Source organism: Schistocerca nitens, chromosome 12 (genome assembly GCF_023898315.1).
Source record: "Schistocerca nitens isolate TAMUIC-IGC-003100 chromosome 12, iqSchNite1.1, whole genome shotgun sequence".
Taxonomy (NCBI): Eukaryota; Metazoa; Arthropoda; class Insecta; order Orthoptera; family Acrididae; genus Schistocerca; species Schistocerca nitens.
In genome coordinates, this window is record NC_064625.1 from 176,092,569 (window position 1) to 176,113,801 (window position 21,233).

The 21,233-nt window shown below is 40.0% G+C and overlaps 1 protein-coding gene across 1 annotated transcript in view; it reads right to left on the minus strand.

Moving 5' to 3' along the window:
- The window catches only part of LOC126214992 (serine/threonine-protein kinase 11-interacting protein), a 204,910-nt gene extending 196,770 nt beyond the window's left edge, over positions 1-8,140 (minus strand). Inside the window, exon 1 of the mRNA XM_049941622.1 lies at positions 7,916-8,140. Within this exon, the coding sequence (XP_049797579.1) occupies positions 7,916-8,140 (225 nt within the window). The remainder of the gene's footprint in view (positions 1-7,915) is intronic.
- Between the last annotated feature and the right edge of the window lie 13,093 nt (positions 8,141-21,233).

The window sequence follows — 21,233 nt, forward strand, 5'->3', positions numbered from 1 at the left end:
GATGAGCAATACTAAAGTATAGGTCGAACGAGTGTTTTGTAAGCCACCTCCTTTGTTGATGGACTACATTTTCTAAGGACTCTCCCAATGAATCTCAACCTGGTACCGCCTTACCAACAATTAATTTTATATGATCATTCCACTTCAAATCGTCCCGCAAGCATACTCCCAGATATTTTACAGAAGTAACTGCTACCAGTGTTTGTTCCGCTATCATATAATCATACAATAAAGGATCCTTCTTTCTATGTATTTGCAATACAGTACATTTGTCTATGTTAAGGGTCAGTTGCCACTCCCTGCACCAAGTGCCTATCCGCTGCAGATCTTCCTGCATTTCGCTACAATTTTCTAATGCTACAACTTCTCTGCATACTACAGCATCATCCACGAAAAGCCGCATGGAACTTCCGACACTATCTACTAGGTCATTTATATATATTGTGAAAGAAAAACAGAGGTTTCACATATAATCGTAGTCTCAAAGATTAATAAGCTGCAAGAGAAGCTAAGCTTCCGCATATAATTTTGATCTTTTTTGGGCGTGTAACACTTTAAGATATATCACACAAATGTGCCAGTAAAATTTTTAATAACAACGTAAAGGCCGGATATGCTGGGCTCAAAATTCTTCTAGATGGTCGTTCTCAAAGAGTTGATTTTTAATTGAGAGTCAAACACTCTGTCATTTAAGAAATTTATCGTACATTCTCGAATATAGTTCATCTTGTGTAAAAGGATATTTACTTTGAAAGTAAAGCTTTTCAAACCACCATCCGCGATGTTCTCCCGTGACCTGTCAGAAGCTGATTCGTTTCAGCAGTTGCCAGAGAGCGCCAGATAACAGGCACCACCACTCTTGTGCAGCTACGATGACACAGGAAGCCCGTATGTTCGTACGTGTAAAACACAAAAGAAACAAGGCACGAGAGGACACTTCAAGGTCATCAGAATTTCATGAACCATACTAAACTGCATAATTCGGCTTAAAGTGCACATTTGTATGTCCAGATTCGGATGTAAATTTTCCTGTGTACCAGTACTGTATTATCTCATGTTTGGTTCTTTATTATGGCATAATGTCATGCGAGCTAGAAGATGGAAAACGTGAACTTGAAATGCAGCGAACAGTTGAAACTAGCCATCAGTGTGAAATTAAACACTTCCTTTCAAATAAATTGACTGCCTCAGCGCAAAAGATTATTAAAAGCCAAATCTCTTTAGCAAAGCGACAAAAATAACTTCACTGTTCTGCAATGTGATTAATGCTTGACTGTCAAAAGTAGAAATAAAATCTGAAAATAATAACATATTTTAGCCATCCGTAATTATGCGAACGATTTTAATTCATTTGATAGCTCTCGGCCACAGAAATCTGTTTTGTTTTAATTTGATGTGAGAGTAATAAATGAAGAGGAAACAGCAAAATCACAAAACGTAAACACAGGTCACGTGGAGACTAACTACCTCCCCACCACAACTCAGAATGCTCTGTGCATCGGCCTCGGATCTACGATATTTCCGGACCGGGGCAATACTAGATAGAGGCGCCCAGCCACACATCCGTAGCCAGAAGTGGGAGAAGGAACTACCCATACGCGACTCAACTGCACATGCACAAGAGCCTGCCCGCAACTGCTCCAACGAATCTAATGTCAACAGCTGTCACGTCACGCTCATCGGAGGCGATTTGTCGTTATTAATCACTGCATAGTCTTTCTAAAGCCTTTGACACACTTTGCTGTTGGCAGATGCTTGTATGAGCACTACGTTTTGTTGTTGTATATGGCGGATTTCCTTTGCGACTTAAGTTTTATTTTCGTTTTTTCTTCCTCTTGTTAATGTTTTTTGCTGCAGTATTATCCTGCAGATGCGGGATACACTAACATCCTTTGTTGGAGTATTGGTTCTTACCAGTCAAAATCACAAAAATTTAACTGAAAACTAAAACAATGAAACATTCCCGAAATTCTAATAAATTCTAGGGTTTTTCCCAGTTTTCTCCCGGATGAAAAAATTCCCGGGTTTTTCCCGGATCTCTCGGGTCATATACACCCCGCACTACGCACCCCGGCCAATATCATTGCTCGACAGTCTGGCCTCGGCGACGGGAGACGACGGTGACTGTGCATGTCCGAATCATACGTGTATCGACACTCGTGTGCTTTTCTAAACCCCAGCTTGTTCTACTTTTAAGTTGTCACCATTCTTCCAGTCTTCAGACCAATACCTCTCCGATACAGCTCTGTGAGCTATTCTGCCCCGTGCAACCCTCTCCATTTCCAAATAACTACCGTAACCTACGTCTGTTCGAATCTGCTTACCGAATTTGTGTCTCAGTCTCCCTCAACAAATTTCAACCCCCCAAACATCCTCTCTTTACCAAACTGATGATTCCTTGACGACTCGTGATGTGTCCTATCGACCGATTTCTTCTTTTAATCGAGTTGTCCTGTAAATTTATCTTTTCCCCATTTTGATTCAGTATCTGTTAGTTATTTCATCTATCCATATGTTTTCCAGCATTCTCCTGTAGGTCTCTAATTCAGAAACTTTATTCTCTTCATTCTGATATGCTTATTGTCCATATTTCACTTATATAAAGCTACACTCTGGTCAAATACCTTCAGAAAATATTTCCAAATATTTAAATTTATATTTCTTATTAGCAAGTTCTCATTTTTGACAAATGCTTTTCTCACTATTGCCAGTTTGTATTTTATATCTTCTCTACTTCAATTGTCAATGGTTATTTTAGTGCCCACATAGCCAAACTCCTCAACTATTTTTAGTATACAATTTCCTCATCTAATTCTATCAGCATCACTTATCTCAATTCTGTTCCTTTCCATTACCCTCATTTTACTTTTGTCAATGTTTGTCTGGTAACTTCTCTTCGACTCACTATCTGTTCTGTATGACTGCTCTTCCAAATCCCTTGCAGCCTGTAACAGATTTAGCTCGCTCAATGTACAGACTAGAGGTTACGGCACTGTCTCACTCCCTTCTCGACAACTGTTTCCCTTTCGATCCTTCGACTCTTACAGCTGCACTCTCATTTCTGTAGAAGTTAGATCAATTTTTGCTCCTAGCATTTTATCCCTATTATCTACAGGATTACACAGAGTGTATTTCAATAAACATTATCAAGAGCTTTATCTAAATCTACAAATATACTAGAATCATATGTTTGTAATTATTTAACCTGTCTTCTGAGATCAGTTGTAGGTACAGTATTGTGAACTAATCTACCCCGAGGTCAGCTTCTAACAATATTTCCATTCTTGTCAATAACTTATAGTGGTATTTTGCAATTGTGACTGATTATAAATGACAGTTCAGCAATATTCACTTGTGTAAATGTCTGCCTCCTTTGCAATAGCAATTATGACATTCTTGTTGAAGTTTGATGGTATTTCACATGTCTGAAACGTCACACATACCAGGTGGAATAATTTCGTCACAGCTGGATCTCCCAACGATCTCAGTAGTTCTGAAGGATTTCGTCTACTACAGGACCCTTGTTTTGATTTAGATCTTTCAGAGCTCTATATAAATCTTCTTGCAGTATCATATCTCTTATCTTGTCTTCACCTACTTCATTTCTCCTTGATATAATACTGTCCTCAAGTTTGCTTCCTTTATACAGATCCTTCCACTTACAGTTTTCCCTTCTTTGCTTAGAACTGCGTTGCCAACTGAGCTCTTGATACCAATACAGCAATTTGACTCTTCTCCAAAGGTCTCTCTTTAAATTTCCCATATGAAGAATCTTTTGCAGTCTATGACTCTCATTTTTTAGACATCTGGATTTCTTTTTTCCTCCTTCATTTATTGCTGTTTTCAGATGTCAATTAGGTTCAATATTTCATGTGTTATTCAAGGATATCTACTGGACCTTTTTTTGCCTAATTGATGCTCTGCTGCCTTCACTATTTCATCTTTCAAAGCTACCCACTCATCTTCATTTTATTCCTTTCCTCTGCCTCAGTCAATAGTTGGCTAATGTTCCCTCTAAAACACCCAGCAACCTCCAGTTCTTTTAACTTACCCATGCACCATTTCTTTTATTTCCAGGTTTCTGCAATTTCTTCCATTTTACTTACAGTTAATAATCGATAAATTACAGTCAGACCCCACAACTGCCTCTGGAAGTGTTTTGCAGTTCAATATCTGGTTTTGAAAGCTCCTTCTTACCACTACATAATCCATTTTTAACATTCTGTTGTTTCCAGGTCTCACCCACCTATAAAGCCTTCCTTCACGATCGTTAAACTAAGTACTAGCAATGTTTAAATTGTGCTCAGTGCCAAATTCTTCGAGGCAATTTCTTGCTTCATTCACGACTCCCAGCCCAGTTGGACACTAATTACCGCAGTTGTGAGAGCAAATGTTTCATGACAGACAGACACTATGTACTCAACTGAAACATAACAGCAGACATTCGCCCTGTACCCAGTTTTCCATGCATTATGCGGTGTACGACATTATAATTTCACAGATAGGTGATACATGTAACTACCGTATGGAAAATATGTTGTGAATACATTTCACAGTTAACAAGCAACAAATTGAAAGATCATGCACGATGCAGGAGTTTTACTGCACAAATAGTGAAAATTTAGTAAGCAATAAACTGTTTTCCTTTCATCATTTTGTGGGGGGTGTCAGGGAGAAAAATCTTCAAAAATGTTTGAAATAATGTGAACAGTTTGTCGGAAGTTGATACGTGCTTCCATTCTCAAATAATTGTGCGTTACACTGCCTGAGGGCAAACGTGCATTTGTAACTGTATTACTTGTCTTATTGTGTTGAACTTTCAACATAAGTTTATATCTCTTAATGAGTGGATTGTGACAGCAGTCTAAATATTTAAATTCAGTCAATAATTAAATAGGTTACATATTGAAAATTGAAGTTTTGTTGCCCCTACACTGCAACTGGTATTGGGTTTCCGGATTGTGTTTTAGTAATGTAGATTAGAAACATTTAATTTAAAAACTAACAGGTATATAAAAATATTATATTCAAAGAATGAATTCAAATGGACTGACAAGAAAAATTGTGTGGTTGTTTGAAAAATTGAAAGAGAAAAGGGAGGGGTGAGGAAAGTGAATTGAGAACTAAAACCAGTCAACATAAATTGAAGACGGAACAGATATCTCAGAAAGTTAATCTCTACACTGTTCGAACAACAAATTGTCAGTGTACTGCTTAATGCTATTCGTATTGTCAACACTTAATCTTAATCTGCATCTACATCTACATTTATACTCTGCAAGCCACCCAACGGTGTGTGGCGGAGGGCACTTTACGTGCCACTGTCATTACCTCCCTTTCCGGTTCCAGTCGCGTACGGTTCGCGGGAAGAACGACTGCCGGAAAGCCTCCGTGGACGCTCGAATCTCTCTAATTTTACATTCGTGATCTCCTCGGGCGGTATACGTAGGGGGAAGCAAGATATTCGATACCTCATCCAGAAACGCACCCTCTCGAAACCTGGCCAGCTAACTACACCGCGATGCAGAGCGCCTCTCTTGCAGAGTCTGCCACTCGAGTTTGCTAAACATCTCCGTAACGCTATCACGCTTACCAAATAACCCTGTGACGAAACGCGCCGCACTTCTTTGGATCTTCTCTATCTCCTCTGTCAACCCGACCTGGTACAGATCCCACACTGATGAGCAATACTCCAGTATAGGTCGAACAAATGTTTTGTAAGCCATCTCCTTTGTTGATGGACTACATTTTCTAAGGACTCTCCCAATGAATCTCAACCTGGTACCCGCCTTACCAACAATTAATTTTATATGATCATTCCACTTCAAATCGTTCCGTACGCATACTCCCAGATATTTTACAGAAGTAACTGCTTCCAGTGTTTGTTCCGCTATCATATAATCGTACAATAAAGGATCCTCCTTTCTATGTATTCGCAATATGTTACATTTGTCTACGTTAAGGGTCAGTTGCCACTCCCTGCACCAAGTGCCTATCCGCTGCAGATCTTCCTGCATTTCGCTACAATTTTCTAATGCTGCAACTTCTCTGTATACTACAGTTAGTTAGTACAAAAACTATTACTCTCGAAAAAAAAAGAAGAAAACTTCTAGCACCTCAGCTGGCCGGAGTGGCTGAGCGGTTCTAGGCGCTTCAGTCTGGAACCGCGCGACCGCTACGGTCGCAGGTTCAAATCCTGCCTCGGGTATGGATGTGTGTGATGCCCTTAGGTAGTTAGGTTTAAATAGTTCTAGGTTCTAGGGGACTGTTGACCTTAGCAGTTAAGTCCCATAATGCTCAGGACCATTTTTCTAGCACCTCAGTTTTACTACGTAGCTGATGTTCACCTTCTATTTGTCGCTTAACATTTACTCGATTACAACGGTATTCTTCAAATAAATTTATGTTCGCACCTATAAATACTGAATACTATTTACAGCACATCACTACTCGCAACGCAGCATTATAATGAACAAGGCTACTTGCCGCGTACCTAACAGTACTTTTCAATCCCAAATCTAGATATTTACATAATTTGTAGAAACAGTGGCTCGTGGCATACATTTTTAATTTTCTTTTGAGTCGGTAGAGAGTCCCAATTTCCTGTTCTACGTTAGGTGGGAGCCCGGTGAATATCCTACCACCGTAGCACATCACTCTGCTACGAACCACAGATGAGAAGATGAAGTCAACACAAATATTATTTCTCTCAACACGAATATTATTTTTGCGCCTATCTCACAGTTCAGTCGAAAATGATTTTTTATTACCAGAAGCAAAAATCATTAAGGTACGGATGTTTGGGAAGCAAGTGTCAGAATTCAAAGATCCTTAGAAAGTGTTCTGGAAACTGTGTGTTTATCTACTTTACACAATATCTCTACCACTCACTTCTGTCGAAGCGACACTTTACACAATTTATCTGCACATTCTGACAACATAATTCAGTAAAAGAGCAGGCAGTGAAAATATAGGGTGATCAAAAAGTCAGTATAAATCTGAAAAGTTAATAAACCACGGAATAATGTAGATAGAGAGGTATAAATTGACACACATACTTGGAATGACATGGGGTTTTAAAAGAAGGGAAAAATAAGAAGAAGAAGAAAAAAGTTCAGAAAATGTCTGACAGATGGCGCTGGACAGCAAAACATCAGTAACTGCTACCGTGACGGGTGAGAGGTACGTCGATATGTTACAGAATCACATCATCCCCAGCCTGCCTGATAAACACGTGCTGGAACGTACGATGTTTACGCAGGATGGCGCTCCACCCCATATTGCTAGACGCGTGAAAGATCTCTTGCGCGTGTCGTTTGGTGGTGATCGTGTGCTCAGCCACCTCTTTCGTCATGCTTGGCCTCTCAGGTCCCCAGACCTCAGTCCGTGCGATTATAGGCTTTGGGGTTACCTGAAGTCACAAGTGTATCGTGATCGACCGACATCTCTAGGGATGCTGAAAGACAACATCCGACGCCAATGCCTCACCATAACTCCGGACATGCTTTACAGTGCTGTTCACAACGTTATTCCTCGACTACAGCTATTGTTGAGGAATGATGGTGGACATATTGAGCATTTCCTGTAAGGAACATCATCTTTACTTTGTCTTACTTTGTTATGCTAATTATTGTTATTCTGATCAGATGAAGCGCCATCTGTCGGACATTTTTTGAACTTTTGTATCTTTTTGGTTCTAATAAAACCCCGTGTCACTCCAAGAATGTGTGTCAATTTGTACCTCTCTATCTACATTATTCCGTGATTTATTCAGTTTTCAAATTTATACTGACTTTTTGATCACCCGGTATATAAAATACGCTGATAATCTCAACTGGAGGAGCTCCCGAGGTCGCACCGTGCCGAACGGAGCACCTCGACTCTATTCCGACACTCCGTCGAGCCGGTCGCTCACCTCGCAGGTGAGGGCGGCGGAGTGCAGCTCGGCTGCAGCGAGGACGCGGTGGCGCGGGTGGAAGGCCAGTGGGTTGCCGCGCAGGTCGAGCCGGCGCAGCGCGGGCAGCCCAGACAGTGGTGCCAGGCAGCCGTGCGCCGCCAGGCAGTTGCCCGACAGGTCCAGCTCCACCAGGGACGCCAGCCGCAACACACCTGCGGTGGGAAACAGTCTGTCTGTACACATTACGTGTTTGGCGAGGTTAATAAATTTTGCTCAGATTTAGGAATCTCTGACCACTCCGCATTATTCATTGAACTACCAAAACTCTATAAACAAATTTCGCGTAACAAAAGCCACATGAATAGGAACTTCAATGAAAAAAACCTAACTGTATTTAGCAATAAGTTAAGTGAGGTCGAATGGCCTTATGACAGCTGGATCTCAAGTAGTACTAACTTTAACAAATTTCTTGGTAGCTTTCTTGAAATATTTAATTAAACTTTTCTACTTAAAACCAAATGTAACAAAACGGCTAGGAAGATTAAATGGATAACTCGGGGTATTAAAAATTTCTAGTGCCAGAAAGAGGCAACTACAAAATGAACTGAAATAAAACAAAAACAGGGATTTTGCTGTGTATGTAAACATTATAAAGCCATATTCAAAAAAGTTGTAAAGGCAGCATAACAAATGGCAAACAATAAGTTTATTTTACAACATAATAGTAAGTCAAAGGCAGTGTGGTCTGTTGTCAAATCAGAGTTAGGTGTTAAACTCAGTAGTAATGAAATAACTAAGATTAAAGTAGATGATAATGTTGTTGTAAACCCAGCTCAAATATCAGAATGTTTTAATGAATTCTTCATAAATGTAGCAAAGTCAGAAGTTGATGTAGCAGGATATCAGAGTAAAGTAAATCCCTTTGGACTCGACCAAGAAGCCGAGTATCTCACAGATTTGAAAAAAGTCACAATAAAGGATGTGAAAAATGTTATATTGTCATTAAAAAATAAAAATTCTGCTGGGTGGGATGGGACACCAAGTAAAGTGATTAAAGCAGTATACGACATAATAGCAACCCCTCTAGCTAAAATAATCAACCCATCTTTTGAACAGGGGTGCTTTCCTGATGTGTTAAAATATGCCGAAGAGAGACCTCTGTTCGAGAAAGGGTCGAGGGAAGATATGGGAAACTGAGAAACTGCCTACTGGCTTCTGTCTCGGGTTCTTCGGCCGACGTTCATCTAATGATTTTTCTGACGTTTCGCCAGCACGAGTGGCTGGCATTGTCAAAGCTTCACCCTCCATTGCCGGTGGAGGGTGGAGGGTGAAGCTTTGACAATGCCAGCCACTCGTGCTGGCGAAACGTCAGAAAAATCATTAGATGAACGTCGGCCGAAGAACCCGAGACAGAAGCCAGTAGGCAGTTTGTCAACAAGAGGCCACGAAAGCCTCAACAATTTTGTGTATGGGAAACTATCGCCCTATTTCTATTCTCCCAATCCTGTCAAAAGTGTTAGGGAAAGTAGCTGCAAATGAGATCAAAAATTTTATCGTAAAAAATGATATTATTGTAAGTAACCAATTTGGATTCTAACAAGGAAAAAACACACTGGATGCAGTAAGTAACTTTATTGAGAAGATATGCAAATCATTGGATCAGAGGAATAAAGTCGCAGGTATCTTCTGCTATCTTTCAAAAGCATTTGACTCGGTGAACCGACGTGCTTATCTACAAATTAAACAAATATGGTATTAAGGACAAAGCTCTGAAATGGCTCACATCATACTTGCACAACAGAAAGCAAAGGGTAAGTGTCACATCAAATGGAGTGAATTATTATTCTAAATGGAGTACAGTATCACAAAGTGTGCCTCAAGGCTCTATTTTGGGGCCAATCCTGTTCCTATTCTATGTAAATGACTTGCCCATAAATATAAATTCCCCGTCAGTTCTGTTTGCGGATGATACTTCTGTTTTAATTGAAGATGATGCAGAAAAAATTCAGAGCTCCATTGTGAGCACAATGGGTACTCTAGAAAACTGGTTCCAGTTAAATGGCTTGAAACTGAACATTGCAAAAACCAATATGGAACATTTCAAAACCAAACATTTGAAATGTGTGGATCTTAAAATACATCATCACAATCATTCTATGGAAGAAGTTAACACAGCCAAATTCCTAGGACTAAATGAGGACAACAACTTAAACTGGAGTACACATATTGAGTTCCTATCAAATAAACTAAGCAGCTTTGCATTTGCAATGCAAATATTAGCAAACTCTACTGACATGAGTACACGAAAAATAGCATATCATAGTTATTTTGAATCTGTCATTAGGTATGGTATTATTTTCTGAGGAAATTCAAGTAGTGTATCTCGAATACTGAAACTGCAAAAGAAAATTATACAATACATGTGTAGTGCACAACAAACAGAATCTTGTTGCCCATTATTTCGGAACTTGCAAATCCTAACAGTTCCCTCCGCATACATTTATGAAATTATAATCTTTGTACACAGCAGACAAAAATTATTCGAGGAAAATCATTTTAACCACACATACAAGACAAGAAATAAAAATAATTTTATGTTAGCCACACACCATTTGAAATTATATGCACGAACTCCACAGTATATGGAGATGACAATATATAACAAGCTAATGGGCAAAAATATATTTAATATGAAGCCAGAGAGTCTAAAAATAAGGCTACAGCAGATTCTGTGGAAGAAATGCTACTATTCATTAGAAGAATTCATAAAGGATGACAAGATAATTTGAGCAAGGGGTAATTAATTGTTAGTCTTTTATTGTATGTGTTACAAAATTGTATTATTATTATGATACCATTTGTTAAAATCATTTGTTGTAATTAATTGTTAGTTTTTTTATTGTATGTATATTTTTATATTGTATATCTAAAAACAAAGATGATGCGACTTACCAAACGAAAGCACTGGCACGTCGATAGACACACAAACAAACACAAACATACACACAAAATTCAAGCTTTCGCAACAAACTGTTGCCTCATCAGGAAAGAGGGAAGGAGAGGGAAAGACGAAAGGATGTGGGCTTTAAGGGAGAGGGTAAGGAGTCATTCCAATCCCGGGAGCGGAAAGACTTACCTTAGGGGGAAAAAAGGACGGGTATACACTCGCACACACACACATATCCATCCACACATATACAGACACAAGCAGACATATTTGGTCTTTAAATATGTCTGCTTGTGTCTGTATATGTGTGGATGGATATGTGTGTGTGTGTGCGAGTGTATACCCGTCCTTTTTTCCCCATAAGGTAAGTCTTTCCGCTCCCGGGATTGGAATGACTCCTTACCCTCTCCCTTAAAACCCACATCCTTTCGTCTTTCCCTCTCCTTCCCTCTTTCCTGATGAGGCAACAGTTTGTTGCGAAAGCTTGAATTTTGTGTGTATGTTTGTGTTTGTTTGTGTGTCTATCGACGTGCCAGCGCTTTCGTTTGGTAAGTCGCATCATCTTTGTTTTTAGATATATTTTTCCCACGTGGAATGTTTCCCTCTATTAATTTTTATATTGTATAATAGTTATTGTAACATTTGTTAAAATCAGGTATTGTACGTATACGGTAAAACTTTACCAAAATTTTGACATGTCTCCTTTAACTGAATCAAATGATTTAGATTATGTATGTTATGAGACTAATAAACCACAATTCACAAAAAATTCACAATTCACACTCCGTCTCCCGACGAGCGTGTCGCAAAAGGGAGTCGTCGAGACGTGGAAAGAGTTGAGAACAAACTGCACGCTGACAGCCGGGAATGGCCAGTGCTGCAAAGTGTCCTCACTCATTCACTTCTAGGTTACAACATATGCCAAAATCACCAATGTGCAAAAATGGAGATTTTCACTAACAAGCATTGGTGCTTTTCATTATTTAAGTTCTCTGTTACCGTATGATCACAGACAAGGTGAGTCGGTAGTGGAGGACAAAATTTGGGGTCCGTTACTGGGAAAGCAAAAACGAGCACAATTTATAACACCGAATCTGGCTCGTTCGTGATTTTGGTGCTCTGTTACTGATCTTCAGTGCACTGTTAAAACATGAATGTTCTAAGTACACAGTTTGATATCCTTAAAAAGTTGCTTGCGTCTGATTACAGAGACAAATTTCTGTGTAGCAATGTGACTGATTACACTTCAGCTCTTCATTCAAAGTTCAGATCAATATACAAAGGATTAGTGTACAACTAAACTATATTTCAAAAGTGTAACACGAAATAAGACTGCATAACAGGTGCACAAAACATTGCGAGGATACTGAGAAACAAAATAACCGTGGGAGAGACAAGGTAGATAATCAACTACCAGAGAGTGACAATAATCGTGTTGGGGAGCGAAAGGCTATTTACAATTTGTACAGAATCTACATGGCAGTTATAAGAGTCGAAGGGCGTGAAAGGAAAGCAGTGGTCGAGAAGGAAGTGAGACAGGGTTGTAGCCTATCCCCGATGTTATTCAACCTGTATATTGAGCAAGCAGTAAAGGAAACAAGAGAAAAATTTGGAGTAGTAATTAAAATCCATGGAGAGGAAATAAAAGCTTTGAGGTTTGCCGATTACACTGTAATTCTGTCAGAGACAGCAAAGCACCTGGAAAAGCAGCTGAATAGAATGTACAATGTCTTGAAAGGAGGACATAAGATGAACATCAACAAAGCAAAACGAGGATAATGGAATGTAGTCAAATTAAACCAGGCAATGTTCATCTACATCTACATTTATACTCCGCTAGCCACCCACCGTTGTGTGGCGGAGGGCACTTTACATGCCACTGTCATTACCTCCCTTTCCTGTTCCAGTTGCGTGTGGTTCGCTGGAAGAACGACTGCCGAAAAGCCTCCGTGCGTGCTCGAATCTCTCTAATTTTACATTCGTGATCTCCTCGGGAGGTATGAGTAGGGGGAAGCAATATATTTGATACCTCATCCAGAAACACACCCTCTCGAAACTTGGACAGCAAGCTACACCGTGACGCAGAGCGCCTCTCTTGCAGAGTCTGTCACTCGAGTTTGCTACACATCTCCGTAACGCTATCACGCTTACCAAATAACCCTGTGACGAAAAGCACCGCTCTTCTTTGGATCTTCTCTATCTCCTCTGTCAACCCGACCTGGTAGGGATCCCACACTGATGAGCAATACTCAAGCATAGGTCAAACGAGTGTTTTGTAAGCCACCTCCTTTGTTGACGGACTACATTTTCTAAGGACTCTCCCAATGAATCTCAACCTGGTACCCGCCTTACCAACAATTAATTTTATATGATCATTCCACTTCAAATCGTTCCGCACGCATACTCCCAGATATTTTACACAAGTAACTGCTACCAGTGTTTGTTCTGCTATTATATAATCATACAATAAAGGATCCTTCTTTCTATGTATTCGCAATACATTACTTTTGTCTATGTTAAGGGTAAGTTGCCACTCCCTGCACCAAGTGGCTATCTGCTGCAGATCTTCCTGCATTTCGCTGCAATTTTCTAATGCTGCAACTTCTCTGTATACTACAGCATCATCCGCCAAAAGCTGCATAGAACTTCCGACACCATCTACTAGGTCATTTATATACATTGTTAAAAGCAATGGTCCCATAACACTCCCCTATGGCATGCCAGAGGTTACTTTTACGTCTGTAGATGTCTCTCCACTGAGAACAACATGCGGAACCGTATCGAACGCCTTCCGGAAGTCAAGGAAAATGGCATCTACCTGGGAGCCTGTATCTAATATTTTCTGGGTCTCATGAACAAATAAAGCGAGTTGGGTTTCACATGATCGCTGTTTCCAGATATAAGATTACAAAATGAGACACTTAAAGTAGTAAATGAGTTTTTCTATTTGGGGAGCAAAATAACTGATGATGGTCAAATTAGAGAGGATATAGAATGTAGACTGGATATGGCATGGAAAGCGTTTCTGAGGAAGAGAAATTTTTTAACACTGAGTATGAATTCAAGTGCCAGGAAGTGAAATATGGATGATAAACAGTTTAGACAAGAAGAGAATATAAGTTTTCGAAATGCGGTGCTACGGAAGAATGCTGAAGACTAGATGGGTAGATCATGTAACTAATGAGGGGGTAATGAATAGAATTGGGGAGAAGAGAAATTTGTGGCACAACTTGACTAGAAGAAGGGATCGGTTAGTAGGACACGTTCTGCGGCGTCAAGGGATCACCAGTTTAGTACTGGAGGGGAAAAGTGTGGGGTAAAATCGTAGAGGGAGACCAAGAGATAAATATGATAAGCAGATTCAGAAGGATGTAGGCTGCAGTAGGTACTGGGAGATGAAGAAGCTTGCACAGGATAGAGTAGCATGGAGAGCTGCATCAAACCAGCCTCTGGACTGAGGACCACAATAATAACAATGTATCTGAAAATTCAAACACCTCACTTTCTCTAAGGTAGAAACAATGGTTACAAAGAAGTTGGCAGCCCTGCAGCCAGGCGACTAGCGCGAGTTTTGGTGTTCTCGTAAAGGTAAGTCATTTTAGATTATAAAACATATAGTTTCGTACTGATTACATGGTAAATAGGTGTATTAGTGTGCCTTTTAAGTGTACCATTAAAGGTTTCATTATTCTTTACGTAATACAGCAGAAAACGCGAAGAGATCGTACAGTCGTATTTTCTGTTTACGTTTTGAAGCAGCAAATCTGTAGAATTTTATTTAGTTGTTCTTTGCTCTCTCCAGCAATTTAACTTAGCGTACCTCTTCATTATTTAACTAGCATTTCCAGAAAGTAGCGTGAAGTTTAAGCTGTTGTTTCAGAAACTTTGCACTGTTGTTTTTGTTTACACACAGTTGCATATAGGCCAAATTTGTGGAACCATATTTTCATGTTTATCTGTAATGTGACTGACTTACGTTTGTAACAGTACTTTGACTACCGCGCCTCCACCAGTGCAAAGATATGATTTACGACCGCGCATGCAGAAGAGCGCTGTGCCAGTGACAGATTTTTATAAGTAATTTTGATTTTCTTTCTTTCTTTTTTTTTTTTTACTTTTGTGTAAGTGCTTGTTTTTAACAACTAGTTTATTACTCTCTTGTCTTCATACGTTCAAGACCTGTATTTTTTGGCACTGTGTTAAAGAATGATTTTAAAAGTGGAAATTAAAACTATATTACGAAACGAACACATGGCATCTTCAAGTTATTTCTGTAGTGATTCGCAATGGTTATCGCTAAATTTATAAATTAATCCTGATAGTGACAACAAGAGATCCAGTGAACAATGAAAAAAAGGACATCCTAGAATAAAATTAAGAAGTATTCCAGACGCAGCCACGAAGACTATATTATAATAAATACTACATTTCTGACAGAAATATAAGGTAAATTTCAACTTATTTCTGAGGCTATTTTCTTACTGTCAGTTTTTGTAGTGTTGCGACCCGGTCTGCCATTCACGGTCAAATTACAGCACTATCTCAATCAGTAATACAAAGTCTGCCTTATCCGTAACTTATTCCATCAAAATTCAAAACCCAATCAGATTTTCTATTTTGTATTTTCACGGCAGAACCCCGAGGAAACACTACACGTTTATCACGAGTGAAAAGTGCTTGACTTGCCGTAGAATTGTTAGGTTGGGGCTTTTCTGTGACAGGTGCTGTAGTTTTTTCCATGTGGGTGACTGTAGTGGCATGGGAATAGGGGAAGTAAATGAGATTCATCAGTGGTTTTGTAGGATTTGCAGTAGAGATAGGAAGATGCTAGAACAGGAGGGGAAAATTGCCGCCCTTCAGGCTGAGTTGGACAAGGCCAGGGGAGATCTTGACAGGTTAAGGATGGAGAAGGGCAAAGAGAGGTGGGAAGTGGCAACAGGAGGAACAGGCCTAGAACTTTGTCTGACAGCTTCGTGGTGAATGTGGAAAATAGACTTGAGCTGTTGCTTCAGTAAGAAGCTGGTGAGCCTCAAGCAGTTGCAGGTGTAGACAGGGCACAACAAACTTTCAGCAGCAAATTGAAAAGTAAGAATGTAGGGAAATCAGTAAAGAGAAAGAAAGTGTTGTTGTTAGGTAGTTCCCATGAAAGAGTTGTTGGCCAAATTTTGCAGGATGAACTAGGATCAGAATACCAGGCCACCAATTTTTTTTAAATCTAGTGCTCGTCTGGAGCAGGTGACACAGGACTTAGGATCACTTTGCAAAGATTTCACTAAGGAAGACACCGTGGTTATAGTGGGTGGGGCAGAGATCCAGGGTACAGTATAGAGTGTGACCTGGTAAAGATTGCATCAGCATCGAAGCATACTAGAGTTGGGTTTGTATCTGTTCTCGGGCGCCATGATCGACCTCATTTGAATTCTTCTGTCAAGAGAGTTAATTGGGAGCTGGAACGGCTGCTTATGTCAGGTGCAGGGTCACACACTGGTGTGGTTCCTGTTGATTCTCTCAGTAGGTGGGATTATACTAGGCATGGCCTTCACCTCAACAGGAAGGGGAAGGGTAAATTGGCTGGGGAAATAGCAGGAAAGTTAAAGGGGGGAGGCACTGTCACGAGTGGTAAAATACCAGTGGTTATAGGGTTCAGAAAAGACTCTTTTTTAGGGTATGGAGGAAAGAAAGAAACCAAATTGTAAGAGAGGTTAGAACTGAGACAAATCTTCAGTTTGAGAAAGAAATCAAAAAACATAATTCCAGCTTATTACATCAGCATAAACAGCCATTGGTTAAGAATTTTCAACTGTCAGCAGATATTTTAACTCCACCCAATTTTAACTCAGTCAATGAGAAATGTCAGCTATCTTTATTGCATCAAAATATTCGAGGACTGAGAAATAAAATTAATGAATTAACTATCTGCATAGATGAATCAGAGTCTTCAAACCCAGCTGACATAATCTGCCTCTCTGAACATCATGTGACCACTGGTATAGAACTTTTAAGTGTTACAGGGTTTAGGTTAGCATCTCACTTTTGTAGATCAGAAATGGAGAAAGGAGGAGTTGCCACATTCATCAGGAACTGTCATAAATTTAAGAACATAGACATTCATAAATTTTGCCTAGAACAGCATATGGAAGCATGTGCAACAGAAGTAGAATTTCACAAAAAATCCTTCATAATATTAAGTGTATATCGAGCACCTGCAGGTAACTTAAATCTGTTCGTAAACCACCTTGAAGCTGTACTGGCCCATTTAACAACCAAAAACAAAGAAATAGTGGTTGCTGGTGATTTCAATGTAGATTTCCTTAAAGACTCTCCCAATAAGAACTTATTTGAGTTAGTAACACTATCATTCAACTTAATTCCCACTGTAAAGTTCCCCACTAGGATAGCCACTTGCTCACAAACAGCCATTAATAATATCTTTAAAAGTCCAATGAACAAAATTACATTACAAAACCAATAGTCTGTGGCCTCTCAGACCATCACATGCAGTTCCTTCTGTTAAATGTTAATACTGAATAGGATATAAAATCTGTTGAATCTGAGCTCAAGAGGGTAATCAATAAGCCAAAAATTTATTATTTTAGGACACTCCTCAGAGACATTCACTGAACTGATGTTTACAGTGCTCATGGCATGAATGAAAAATATAACACTTTTGCTAATAAAGTGCTTCCCTTATTCGAACACTGTTTTCCCCCAAAACTTACCAAGGTTAGAGCAACAAAGAAGCCTACTGATTTCTCAGGATCTATGCACCCAAATTGCGTGAAAATTTCATCACATGTCAGTTCTAGTATATTTGTCCAAGGAATACCCATTTATCATCTGCATTTCTTTTTGGTGTAGCAATTTTAATGGCCAGTAGTGTATATATCTGTGTGTGTGTGTGTGTGTGTGTGTGTGTGTGTGTGTGTGTAAGTACAATCTATCTTCTGCACCATATCAGTGCAGTAATGTGTTCATTGTAAATAAGTATTATAGTAGTTGTTTTCATTTTAAATTCAGTGCATTAGTATTTGTAAAATGACTCTTTCATATAGTGTTAATTAAAAAATGATGATCATTCCACTTGGGACCTGTGGAATGAGACATTAGCTTATTTGTTTTAGTTGTAAATATTTGTCATGTATTGTTGTTTTTCTGACATGTTATATATCCTGGAGGGCCTCCTCACTACGGATCAATCGGACTGAAAGTAAAATAAATCAAGCAATCAATCAAATCTTATGTCTTAACATTTGTCAATGTGATAACAATTAATTGGATGCAAATCGGTTTCTTAAACTACCGTGAAACATTCCATCATCTGTATCTCAAAAGTAGTAGAGTGTAGATTCATTGTTTTGGCATAAAGAGGACGATAGGTACGTTCGATACGACACAGTACTCCTCCTTTTGCACCAGTCACCTACTAACATCATCCGATACTTCGAAGAATTTTAATTTTGCACAGACTACTGTCTACGCAGCGGCAAAGTCAGGGTCTACCTGATGTAAATATCAGAATAGGACAGAATTTGTAAGTTTTAAGCTGTATTGTAGGAGGTAATGGGGTAGACTTTTACTCTGTATTTTCAATTTCCTGACTGATATCCACTGGCCCAGGATATAAAACTCCACCCTGACGCTCAGAGGAGGATGCATTTCGGTACAGAAATAATTTATACTTCTGGTACTACTGTTGCGAATTGTCGAGTTCATCGTAAAATCATTCTCACTACTGACCAGAAATACAATTAGCAAAAATACATATCGTGAAGTAAGTGTGTCACCGGGACCTCGAAGACACTTCTACGAGTTACCGACTTTATACAACTGCACACATCTGTAGAATAAATATTGCAGGAAAGAGCTGCCACCCGTCCCCAAATGCCTCTCTCTGAGCCACTCGCCACCCACCCCCAATCCCTCTCCCAGCTCTCTCCGTGTCTCCCTCTACCCACCCCACCCGACACGGTCCCCACCACAACCAGTCCACCTGCTGCAGTACTCCATGGGCACTGTCAGTCCAGGCGGTGCTGTGTACAGGCACAGGTGTGTGTGTGTTTTTTCATATATTTTACTGTAGCTGTACTGCACTGTAACACGTGAGGCAATACTGACCCTACGACTTATCTTAGAAGAAAGATTAAGGAAAGGCAAACCTACGTTTCTAGCATTTGTAGACTTAGAGAAAGCTTTTGACAATATTGACTGGAATACTCTCTTTCAAATTCTGTAGGTGGCAGGGGTAAAACACAGGGAGCAAAAGGCTATTTAAAATTTGTACAGAAACCAGACGGTAGTTATAAGAGTCGAGGGGCATGAAAGGGAAGCAGTGGTTGGGAAGGGAGTGAGACAGGGTTGTAGCCTCTCCCCGATGCAATTAAATCTGTATATTGAGCAAGCAGTAAAGGAAACAAAAGAAAAGTTCGGAGTAGGTATTAAAATCCATGGAGAAGAAATAAAAACTTTCAGTTTCACCGATGACATTGTAATTCTGCCAGAGACAGCATAGGACTTGGAAGAGCAATTGAACGGAATGGACAGTGTCTTGAAAGGAGGATATAAGATGAACATCAACAAAAGCAAAATGAGGATAATGGGACTGTAGTTGAGTTAACTTGGGTGATGCTGAGGGAATTAGATTAGGAAATGACACAATTAAAGTAGTAAATGAGTTTTGGAAGCAAAATAACTCATGGTGGTCAAAGTAGAGAGGATATAAAATGTAGACTGGAAATGGCAAGGAAAGCGTTTCTGAAGAAGAGAAATTTGTTAACATCGAGTATAGGTTTAAATGTCAGGAAGTCGTTTCTGAAAGTATTCGTATGGAGTGTAGCCACATATGGAAGTGAAATGTGGATAATAAATAGTTTAGACAAGAAGAGAATAGAAGCTTTTGAAATGTGGTGCTACAGAAGAATGTTGATGATTAGATGGGTAGATCACATAACTAATGAGGAGGTATTGAATGGAATTGGAGAGAAAAGAAATTTGTGGCACAACTTGACTAGAAGAAGGGATCGGTTGGTAGGACACTTTCTGAGGCATCGAGGGATCACCAATTTAGTAACGGAGGGCAGCGTGGAGGGTAAAAATCTTAGAGGGAGACCAAGAGATGAATACACTAAACGGATTCAGAAGGAGATGAAGAACCTGGCACAGGATAGAGTAGCATGGAGAGCTGCATCAAACCAGTTGCATGACTGAAGACCACAACAAGAACAACAACAACAACAACAACAACAACAACTGTAGCTCGAAAAAGGAAATTTAATAAAATACAGCAGAAGGAATTACAGTTAAGACCGAAGAAATAAAAACTGTGAGGTTTGCCGATGACATTGTAATTGCGCCAGAGCCAGTAAAGAACTCGGGAGAGCAGACAGACGGAATGGAGAATGCCTCAAAAGGGGATATAACTAGAATGTCGACAAACGCGAGACGAGAGTAATGGAATGCAGTAGAATAAATCTGGCAGCGTTGGAGGAATCAGATTAGGAAATGAGACTCTACAAGGAATAGACAGGGTTTGCTATTTGCGCAATAAAATAACTGACAATCACTTACGTATGGAGGATATAAAAGGCATATTAAAAAAAAGGGGTCCAACAGCTGACCAGGTCCAATCATTCCACCAGGAAGGAGGTACATGGCTTGTGTTGCCTGTAGTTCAACCATGCCTAGGCACTCAGTACCACGGTTCAATCACATCTGCATTGTTACTTTATGCCAGGAAGGGCTCTCCACAAGGGAAGTGTCCAGTCGTCTCGGTGTGAACCAAAGTGGCGTTGTTTGGATATGGAGGAGATACAGAGGGACAGGAACTGTCGATGCCACTACCTATGGGTGACCGCTACCTACGGATTATGGCTCGGAGGAACCCTTAGAGCAATGCCACTATATTGAATAATGCTTTTCGTGCAGCCACAGGACGTCGCGTTACGACTGAAACTGTGCGCAATGACGTCCATGGTGAGGTCCATCTTTGCAACCACTACACTATGCAACGCAGTACAGAAGGGCCCAACAACACGCCAAATGGACCGCTCAGGATTGGCATCACGTTCTCTTCACCGATGAGTGTTGCATATACCTTGAACCACATAATCGTCAGAGATGAGTTTGGAGGCAACCTGGTCAGGCTGAATGCCTTAGACACACCGCCCAACTAGTGCAGCAAGGTGGAGGTTCCCTGCTGTTTTGGGGTGGCATTATATGGAGCCGACATATGCCGCCGGTGGTCACGGAAGGTGCCGTAACAACTGAACGATATGAGAATGCCATCCTCTGACCGATAGTGCAACCATATCGGCAGCGTATTGGCGAGGCATTCGTGTTCATAGACAACAATTCACGCCCCCATCGTGCACACCTTGTGAATGACTTCTTTCA